The sequence below is a fragment of the Cyprinodon variegatus genome, unplaced genomic scaffold, assembly GCF_000732505.1.
Source record: "Cyprinodon variegatus isolate N-32 unplaced genomic scaffold, C_variegatus-1.0 Scaffold129, whole genome shotgun sequence".
Lineage (NCBI taxonomy): Eukaryota > Metazoa > Chordata > Actinopteri > Cyprinodontiformes > Cyprinodontidae > Cyprinodon > Cyprinodon variegatus.
The window spans coordinates 228,022-239,036 of NW_015150582.1; the positions used below are offsets into that span (position 1 = coordinate 228,022).

Below are 11,015 nucleotides of genomic sequence, written 5' to 3' on the forward strand. Positions count from 1 at the left end.
ATCTATCTATCTATCTATCTATCTATCTATTTCCCTCTGTTACATAAAATCCCCAAAATATAAATTAAAATATTTCATTGCATACTGTTTATTTGATGAAAAGGTACATAGATCTTTGAATATTTCTTTCTCATTGTTCTCATTTCTATCTATTTAAATATGATGTAAATGTTCCCTTGTAATGTCATTAAAACATTTTCTCTGTTTCCTTTAAATATTTCAACATTTTAGTGAGCATATTCATTCAATTTACGTCTGGATTGCCATGGCATTACAAGGCAATTATGTAGGTGCTCTCTGTGAATTAAAATCTATTTTGACCCCTGAGCAACAGTATCTAAGGGGTAAATTATCAGAAATAAAGCCAGAATTGCCAAAGTAGAAAGAAGAATGTATTTTTTTCTTTTTGGGACAATGAATTATTTATTGATCTCTGTGTAATACATAAATCATAGTAGATCAGGAAGTATTTGCTTTTCAATGGAAACCTTTTATGTCTAAAACCAGTCCTTTATTGTACATTTTGTTTGCTTGTCTGTCTGCTATATTAACCAATATGATGTGTTGAACTATATCTGCTATTTTCACAGCTTTTGTGCTGCACTTTTTTATAAACTAGGGAATTAATTCATAAAAAGTTTATTTGAATTCTATAAATCAAAGTTGTCTGACCAACAGTAATCATGAACTGCATGGCAGCATTCTATACCCAGCTATTGTAGTATCTAGGCTAGAGTCGCTGTCTGGTAAAGGTTAACTTAATTTTGCAACATAAAACTGAATAAAACTAGACTAAAACCTTTTTAAGTTTAAGTCGAATAAAACCAACTAAAACTATCACATATGGCAATGACTAAAATGAGACAAAGACTAATAATAGTTTTTGTCCTTAAGACTGAGACTAAATCTAAGATGGCTGTCAAAAACAATTCTGTATCCAAGAGAATATAATGTGTGTAGAATGAAAACAATCCCCTATGTTGGTGTGACCTGGAGGTTCATGCTTTGCATATTAAGCTGCAGATGACCTTGTATAGCTCTCAGGCGTCTGATATGTGTAAACTATACAAGAGGGTAAATTGGAAACGTGAGCAAACATACACAGTTACAATCGTTTTTCAGTTCTCCATGCCCTCCTCAGCTCTCCTCCTCAGAATTAAATCAAAGTGTACCTCCTATATCTTCTCACCCTTTGTTTCTTTTCCTTATTCGCCTTCCTAACTTTTCATTTTCCTCTGTTTGCATCCAGTTGTGGAGCCAGAGTGCGATAAAAGCTCTGCAACAACATATTTCTGGTACCGGCAGACTCTGAACACAACCAGCACCATTGCAGAGAGTGGTGGTCTCAACATCAAAATGACCTTATCTCTGCTGGTGGCCTGGATAATTGTCTGCCTTGCTGTCATTAAAGGGATTGCCTCATCTGGGAAGGTATGGGCAATATTTCGAAAAATATTTAAGGTTTTTCTATTTCTGAAAACACATTTTTTTCATCCCTGCAGGTGATGTACTTCAGCTCCCTTTTCCCTTACGTGGTGCTCGTCTGCTTCCTGGTCAGAGGTTTAATGCTGAAAGGATCGGTCGACGGGATCGCTCATATGTTTACTCCAAAGGTGAGCTGGATTAAATATTTTATCCTCAGAAACTACCCTCCAGTTTAATAGCTCCTAATAAACCATCCCTCCTTTCTTCAGCTGGAGAAGATGCTGGAGCCGCAGGTTTGGAGGGAAGCAGCCACTCAGGTCTTCTTCGCTCTGGGTCTGGGTTTTGGAGGCGTCATTGCATTCTCCAGTTATAACAAAATAGACAACAACTGCCACTTTGACGCCGTCCTCGTATCCGTCATCAATTTTTTAACTTCAATTTTGGCAACGCTGGTGGTGTTTGCTGTGCTGGGCTTCAAGGCCAACATCATGAATGAAAAGTGTGTTGTTGAGTGAGTTCAACACGTTTTTTTTTTGGGGGGGGGGGTTTATGCTACAGTTTTTTTGTAAAATGTTCAAGAACATTTGTCCAAATACAGCTTAAAACCCCTAACCAGTAATGGACAATTTTCTGTATATCATTACAACAAAATAAAGCTGCAATGTGCAAATATGATACCAACACTGTAAACCAAATAGTTCTGAATACTCCAGATTTTGTGGAAACCAATTACCTCAAAGTGTTTGTTTAAGTAAGTTAGAATTTTTAAGTTTAAAAAGACATGTTTTACATCATGATGTAAATGCTATAAAAATATAAGTACTTAAACCTTCTGTTTTCTGCATGTAAATTTCAAATATGGGTTGTACGCTGGAACGTTTTTCCAGATTAGGCATACACTTAAATTGCTCTAATATCAACCTATATTGTGGTTATGTATACATATAGAGTAAGCTATTACTTAAAATACTTTTCTTTCCTGCATTTTTAAATGTTTTCTAGATTTGACACATTGCTTTTCAAAGAAATTAATGAATCATTTGAATTAAATGTCCCAAAGTAGGCATATTTAAAGCTATTTCCTTGCAAATATGATTATTCTTATACATATATGTTAGCTTTGGTGTATTTTAATCTTTAGTTCACATGTAAAATGGTTGTTTGGTTGTAAAAATTACAGTTATATTAGAGATGTTTTTAAAGAAGTAAAGGGTTTTATGGCTGCTTTAGGAAGATGCTTCATTTGGGAGCATTGCATCATCCCCAGAAACATGTTCAGCCTTTTGAAGTGAAGCAATGATCTGAGGAGAATCAAAAGATAAACTTCAAATGGTCCTTCCTTTTAGTTTTGACTTAGGTAATGTTTTTTTCCGACCACTGGTGCAGTATGGGATTTTTTTTTTTGATAAATTGTCATACATTTACTGCCGATTATCTATTTGGTATGAATGCTAAACCCAAGGATCGTAGTAGATGCGGGTATTTAGCAGACCACTGAGTCAACGTAATTGGGAGCTTAATATTATTATTGTCTTTATGTACTTTTTATTTTATTTTTTTGGCTTGACTAATATATTTGAATAGCTGTATGTTTGTTTTATATTCATCCTGCTCTTTTATGTCTGTAGAAATGGAGAAAAGATCCTTGGATACCTCAACTCCAACGTCTTGAGTCACGATCTCATCCCTCCTCATGTGAACTTCTCCCATCTCACCCCATCAGACTACGCTGAAGTGTACAGTGTTATCAAGACAGTAAAAGAGGACAGCTTTGGCCAGTTGGGTCTGGAGCCCTGTGTCCTGGAGGATGAACTCAATAAGGTATATACTTATGCCACATGCAAAATCAGCTGGATTAACAGCATGTACCTCCTCTCACAGCCTGGATCGTCTCTCTGTAGGCAGTTCAGGGCACTGGCCTGGCCTTCATCGCCTTCACAGAGGCCATGACCCATTTCCCAGCATCCCCATTCTGGTCTGTAATGTTCTTTTTCATGCTAATCAATCTTGGCTTGGGCAGCATGATTGGCACCATGACTGGCATCACCACACCCGTCCTTGACGCCTACAAAGTTCAGAAAGAGCTTTTGACAGGTACTCCCACCTCTCATCACCAATTTCCTGTCCCAGCTCCTCACGTACTCTTTACTCAGCACTTATTAAAATACATCCAGAAATAGCCTGCATTAAGCTTCGTACCGGTGCGGCAAGTGTATTGAATGCAAAAGCATTAGCAGGATTTAGAACCAGTAATGGGTTAGGGAATAATGTTGAACTTTTTCCATATTTCTAGCTCTAATGTTTCTTCCTGTCTGTGTGTTTTCTCAGTGTGCTGCTGCATCGTGGCCTTCTTATGTGGGCTGTTATTTGTTCAACGTTCAGGAAACTATTTTGTCACAATGTTTGACGATTACTCTGCTGGTCTTCCCCTAACTGTGGTAGTGATCCTGGAAAATGTCTCCGTTGCTTGGATATATGGTACTAAAAGGTAATTCTGTGAGAGTGTTGTTAGAAAAAATCATTTGCAAATGTCCTGAAACACTCTTATCATTTTACAGTCTGTCATTGAATCAAAATTCATTCTATTTGATTGGGATTTTATCTGAAATAATTGTGTGAGACAATATGCAATTAATCTGTGTTGTTTTTTTGTTATTTTTTTTAGAAATACAGCTCTGAAGAGTTCAATAATTGCTAACTTAGATACATTTAAAGAAAATCCAAGTTTGATGAAGTTAAACATAGGACAATCCTGAGGAAAACACTTTTAGTTGAGTTTTAGGCACAGATTAATGCAGACTATGGATTCTTACCAGGACAGAAAACAACAACTTAGATTTAGAAGTATTGGATAATATATCTTGTGTTAAGGCTTAATTACTCATATTGCCAACTCAATGTAATATAATCTTAATTCAAAACATTTTTTTAAGTGAAATGATCTTGGTGCATGAACAGATAACTTGTTTTGAGTGTAATTTCCCTCTTATGTAGTGTGGTTGGACATCTTGTTTTTTTGTTGGAATGGCCTAGTCAAAGTCTAGACCTAAACCCAGCTTTAAATATTAAGCAAGGCTTGAAAAATTATGATGGCTGCTCTTAATTCAATCTGAGTGACCTAAAGCAATTCCACAAAGAAGAATAAAAAATATATCACTGAGTTAAACTGGTAGAGACATACCCATAAGACTTAGAGCAGTAACTGCAACGAAAAAGGTTTAAATGGCTTAACAAATTCAAAATTTTACAGATTTTAATTGCATAAACACCTAGACTTAAATGCAGCTTATAAAACATCTAATATAAATGCAGTTATATTAGATGTTTAAAATGTGGAATCATAATGTTTCTCAAGCCATCGCAGAAGCGGCTCTAACATTCATTTCTCTTGTTTTGTCCTATTGTTGCTGTCATATTCTTGTCAGGTTCATGCAAGACCTGGAGGACATGTTGGGTTTTCGACCATCTATAATGTATTTCTATATGTGGAAGTATGTCTCCCCTATTTGTCTCATCGTTCTCATCTCAACCACTGTCATAGAGATGGCCATCAGCCCACCGGGATACAATGCATGGGTTCAAGAGCTGGTAGGTTTACATACGTTTCTGTTAGCTCGGATATTACCAACCAAAGAAAACTGTTCAAGGATAAAGCAAAATGCTTTTTGGAGACTGGTTTATAAAGAACCTTTGTCCTTTTTGATTGTGTATAATGGTCCTGAGCCCACCTACAGTTAGAATATTACTACTTGTAAGGTTCCAGCTGCATTTCTAAATCAGCTTTAGACTAGGATGCATCAAGGAAGCATACTATAATTTGATATAAACTGTCACAAATCCATCAAAGTCAATGAGGTGGCACTAGGTCTGCTTTGATAGAAACTGATGACTGCTTCTCGCTGAGAGAGATAAGACAAGTTCTTCCTGGTTTTATTTCTACTTTGAAGTCAACATTTTTACTAGAAAAGTATGAAATAGTGTTCTTAAACGTGTTGACATTTGTTTACAGCACACTGGGTGAGCAGCTCCAGCGTCTATCCAAAAAATGATTGAGAAGGTTTGAGCTGGCTTTAGTCATTAGGTGAGGTTAACTTTGGTTCTGCTGAAGCCTCTGGCAGCTTCCACCATACTAGACCACAGCACGCTCTCTTGCAAGTTTATTAGACATCTTTCAGACACAAGTAGGGATATAGAGGGTGGAGTTGCTCACCCAATGTGCTGTAAAATAAATTGCAACACATTTTTGAAGCAATTTCCCCCCCTTTCTAGTAATAATATTGACTTTAGACCCAATGAAAACCAGGATTAAGTTGACTTATCTTTGTAAGTGAGAAGCAGCCAATCAGAGGGTTCCTAGGGAAGCAGCCCTAGTCCCTCCTCCTTGGCTTTGATGGATTTGTGACCGTTTAACTGAATACATGTTGTCTTTCAGCAGTTAACATGAAGTTATTTATTAAGTAAGGAAATAATTATAATATCTCCATAAAATAAGAGGTTTGTTAGAAATGGTCCCTCTGGGAATTGCAGAGTGGGAGTGGCAGTGACACTTAAAGGGACGTGGTCAGGAGGAAAGTTCCCCCAGTGTTTCATTATTGGATTTGCAAGTCATGTGCAAGTCACAGACTGTCCATAACGAACAACCTTCTTCAAGCATAAGGATGCCCAGCAGTGCACTTGGTACCAGGACACTCTAGGCCAAACCTGTCAGCTCTTGAACCACCTGGTGGTGAGCTGCATATGCTGGAAGAAGATGAAGCTGGACAGGCTAAAGAGAGTAGATAGGGTCTGCTGGGAACCTCTGCTAGAGCCCTCTGTCAGGGATATGTTCAACTCCCTCGTCAAAAAGCGCTTCTCTTCCTGAGAAGGCTGGAGACATGCAGTCGGAATGGGCCATGTTCTCTGCCTCCATTGTCGATGCGGCCACCTATAGCTGTGGCTATAATGTCTGTCATGGCGGCAATCCCCGAATACGGTCGTGGACTTGGGCTGCAATGGATGATGTCAAGCTGAAGAAGGAGTCCCATCGACCCTGGGGCTCAGGAGCGACTCTGAAAACTATCACCTCAGTTTTCTTATGGTTAAAATTCAAAAGGTTCAGGGCTAGCCAAGCTTTACAGTCTTCAAAATAATCATGAGAAGGCCCTCCTCTTGCTTTAGGGGCAGATAGATCAGACAATTGTCAGTGTAGAAATGGAAAGTAATTACATATTTTCTGGGACCCCACATGATAGAGGGGTGCAAAAGATTTTGTGTGTTAAATGTTAACACAGAAAGATCAATCAGCCAGATGGGACCTAAACCAGTCAAGAGCAGTGTGCTAAATGGTTGAGTTTATTATGTTCAGGGTGATATGCTGCATTAGTTTTCTCCACATAACATTTTGCATTTAATCAAAAAAGGTTAGGTTTGGTCTTTTTTGTACAAAGATGTTTGTTATGATTTGTGCTATGCATACGGTAACTAATATTTAGTCTGTTGAGCTTTACATTTCTGCAGCTGGTCCAGAGTTAAAACAGGCCTTTTGGTTGCTTCTCTGATCTATCACTGTGTGTTAGTTTCAAATCCAAGCACAAAAAAATAAATTGTATTTATTTTTAAGGCTTATATGTCTTTCACTTCAGGCACAGGAACGCTTCCAAAGCTACCCTCCCTGGGCTCTTGCCATGTGCTTCGCTCTCATCGTAGTGGCCATGCTTCCTCTCCCAATAGTCTTCATCCTGCGCCACTTCAACTTGATGTCAGACGGCTCCAACAAGCTGTCCGTCTCCTACCGTAAAACCATGATGAAAGACATCTCCAACCTAGAGGAGCAGGATGAGGCTAGATTCATCCTCGGTGCCAAGACAGGTGATGCTCCATTGTCGGGTGTAGCCCGCAAACCCTACGTTACCCCGGCAGGGAACAAATCTTTGGATCCTAACTGTCTGTCTCCAAATGTCTGCTATGGTACAAGCTACCAGAATCCAGCAATAAGCCCCACCACACCCACAACACCAACGACACCTCTGACACCTCTGACACCAGAGTCAGACTCTTAACCTTTCTCTTAGCAACATGAAGTCATCCACCAGTTCAGCTTTAAGCCTTTATCCCGTTGATATTACAAAAACGTATAAGGGTAACTAGATTTTTCAATGTTGTATACATACACAGGGTAAAACAAACCTATCAAAAGCCCAACATGAAGTATACATGAAAACAAAAATCATCTAGAAATATTGTAATTAGTTTTATGGAGGTGGTTCTGATGTTCGTATAAGGCTGCTCCAGGGACACACAAGACTGTTTCAATCAGACCCATGGTTAACCCCCTGCAGGACTTTATGTAGCTATCTTTGTTTAGTGTGTAAATATTACTGTACAGTGTAGTAATACAATCCTGTAGATTTTACAACCTGGAGATTTAAGATTCCTGTTTAAATTCTCAGTCATCCCGGGTAATGGCAGGCTTAAATTGGAAGGCAACTGGACTTTAACTCAGTTTATGAAGACACCTATCCAGGAGTCTTTGTCTATTCTTTTGGCTCACACCAAAGGAATATCTAGTTGGAGCGCTGATGTATTTAAGCAGCATGGTGGTCCATCCCCCTGCGCACATTCCAAGTCAGATGCAAATCTATTAACCACCCCTTATTCTTCTGGATTATTGGAGCTTTTTGTTGTGCACTGGCTCTGTGATTGGTCTTTTGAATCATGACTGGAGTGCTTATATAATTTCTTTGAGACCAGTTCAATGACTGAATTGTAAATGTTTGGAAGCTAAAATGCCTCTGTTCAGTGATGACTTTTCTCTTTTGATAAAGATGGCTTCCAGACCCCCCTTTCAAACCATCTGTCCTCTCTGTCCAAAGCCTAAACACTTTGGTCTTCAAAGGTGTGTCCTTTGTTCTTTAGGTGAAGGTGTACAGCTGAATCTTGCCCAGAGCTGCTGGCTCTCCTATGCTTTGTCATTGTGTAGTTGTTGTTTGGTTTCTCCAATATAAGAGGCTGCACAGTCCATACTGCACTGGATCTCATACACAACGCTGCTCAGCTTAGGTTTGGGTGTTTTGTCTTTAGGATGAACCAGTTTTTGTCTGAGTGAAACTCACCAGTATGTTTTGTTTCCAAAAAATAGTTTTTGTTGATTTAACAGAAGCCCAGTTTGGATAACCACGTGCTTCCAGTGATTCCCTAACACGTTTTTGTTCCTTTCATTTCTCCTCTCTAATTGAGGGAATTTTGTCAGCCCTGTAATCTAGAGTTCTGATTACAGAAAGTTTATGTTCCAGTGGGTGATGTGAGTCAAAATGAAGGTATTGGTCTGTATGTGTAGGTTTTCGGTAGACCTCAGTATTAAGACTTCCACTGTCCTCAATATTCACAGCACAGTCCAGAAAGGGCAACATTTTATTCTTGCATCCTCTCTAGTGAACTTGATATTTCTGTCGACTGAGTTGATGTGATTGGAAAATGAATTTAACAGGAGATTTAAGGAAGTATTTTATTCTCCATCAAACTCATGTTAAATGTTCTGCAGAAGGGGAACATTTTGGTTTCTATACCAAAGAGTAAAAACATTAAAAAAAACTTGAATTTAAGCAAAGAATGTGAGACTTGATGTGTTGGGTTGGATTAAAACAGTAATGTTTGTTCATTTTATTTTAAAATCATCCAACTGAAACAAAGGCTTATTTTTATTATGTGTGATGGAAGGCACAGTCTGCTCAGGCTAATATGGAGCCAGTCTGAGTTCTAGTTTGTTTTATTGATGCTACAAAAGCACAAAAGCGTATTTCTACAATTCATGTGCACAATTCTCTGATTCCAACTGTTTTATTATTATGAACTCAGGGCTCAGGATTTACCGTTATTATCCAAAACAATACTCTAAACGATGAGTAATGAGTCGAAAATGAATTAAACCTTTGCTGTAGCATCTTGATTTCACTCCCTTGTCTTTTTTCCCTACTAAATAAATGTGAAAAATAAGCACACTTATTTAGTGGTGAAAAAAAGTGCCTGTCAAAAAATATATTTTGAAGATTTAAAAAATTAGGCCACACTGGATTGTTTTGGTACTAGTGGCCTTTATTTAAATTTTTATTTATTTATTTATTTATTTATTTATTTATTTATTTTTTTTGGAATAAGGCAGCTTGGGTTGAGAGGGATGGCAAGATATGCAGCAAAGGTCAACAGGTCATGATCCAAACATGGTTTGCACACTTAACCCCTGCCCCTTGAAAGTATACTTCAGTGATGTATTGACCAAATTCTTGAGTGTGTTCAAGTTGGTCAAAGGGTCTGGAAATAGAATTGAATTTAATATAACAATTGTGTCATGATTTGTGTTTGAGCTGGACACAAGTTCAGACATGCTTTGTGGAAACTTCATGGTGCTGGTGATCGAGTTATTTACTGAAAATACTAAAATACGTAGAATCTAGTGTGGATGTGAGAGCACAGCAAGCTTTTACCCACTGATGAGTGGAATAAGAACCAGATGGGACTAAATTCTGAGTGCAGCTGGGAAATAACCTGAAAAGGGAAAGTGAGGCAGTTCTTATAAAAACTATCAAATGAGCACAGACAGCTGAACAAGACCATAAAATTATCTACAAAGTAAAGGGAGAGGAGTGATATTTAATTAAGAACCTCAATTCCAGAAAAAACCAAATAATAGTTAAAATGAAAACTGCAAAAACAAAAAAAAATTTAGTAAAAGATTGTTAGAGTAAGTGTATTTACCCTTAATATGAGTATGTAAATAAAATGATCTGCCAATGAAATTAGTATTTTTACCCTTAAACAAGATAATAAGATATTAAGCACTTGAAATAAGAGGCAGCAGTTATTTTTTCTCATTTTAAATGTATATAAAATGGTCTTATTCCATTGGCAAGTGTCTCACTTCCCTGCTCAGTTTAAGGAAAAAAATGCACTTATTTGAATACATTTGACATATTTAGATTTCAATGTATTGCAGTGAGTTAAATCAATACAAAACACACTTAGTTACAATAATGATTAACAAAGGAGGTTAAAATGAAATGCACTATTAGAGAACGGCAACAAAAAGATATCTTCACCTCAATACCAGCTGGGTATTATTTTAAGCCTTTAGAACACATATTTTCCAAGGCTGGACGATTCATGTGTAGAGTGCTGTCCATCTGTACAGCTTACACAAAAATATGAGCACAAAATTAAAAATGCACAACTTCCGTCCTCTTTGACAAAAGCATAATGAATAATATAGAAAAACACTGACAAACAGACAAAAACACCTGCAATATAAAAGCCCAAATACCAGTAACCTTTCAGCTGTCAGTATTCGCTCCAGGAAGCCTTAGACAGCTACCGGCACAACCATTACAAGCACGAACATGCAGTCTGCTGTATATTTGTAGAAAACTTATTAAGTATCAATTAAACAGGTAAAGTTGTAACCAATGTACTGATATGAAGTTTCCTTTTTCTTGTACGGACTGATATCATTCAGCTGTTAATATAGAGCACATTCTAGTTCATGTTGCACATTTATTTATTTTTCTATTAAAGTTGTCAAAGCACTGATGTAAAATTATAAATGAACTATTTATTTTATA

At 37.5% G+C, this 11,015-nt stretch overlaps 1 protein-coding gene across 1 annotated transcript in view; it reads left to right on the forward strand.

The window, feature by feature from the left end:
- The window catches only part of LOC107085612 (sodium-dependent neutral amino acid transporter SLC6A17-like), a 23,805-nt gene extending 14,329 nt beyond the window's left edge, over positions 1-9,476 (forward strand). The window contains exons 5-12 of the mRNA XM_015376055.1: positions 1,250-1,431; positions 1,503-1,613; positions 1,695-1,936; positions 3,054-3,246; positions 3,327-3,519; positions 3,754-3,913; positions 4,851-5,013; positions 7,047-9,476. Of these exons, the coding sequence (XP_015231541.1) occupies positions 1,250-1,431; positions 1,503-1,613; positions 1,695-1,936; positions 3,054-3,246; positions 3,327-3,519; positions 3,754-3,913; positions 4,851-5,013; positions 7,047-7,463 (1,661 nt within the window). The 3' untranslated portion in view covers positions 7,464-9,476. The remainder of the gene's footprint in view (positions 1-1,249; positions 1,432-1,502; positions 1,614-1,694; positions 1,937-3,053; positions 3,247-3,326; positions 3,520-3,753; positions 3,914-4,850; positions 5,014-7,046) is intronic.
- The last annotated feature ends 1,539 nt before the right edge of the window (positions 9,477-11,015 follow it).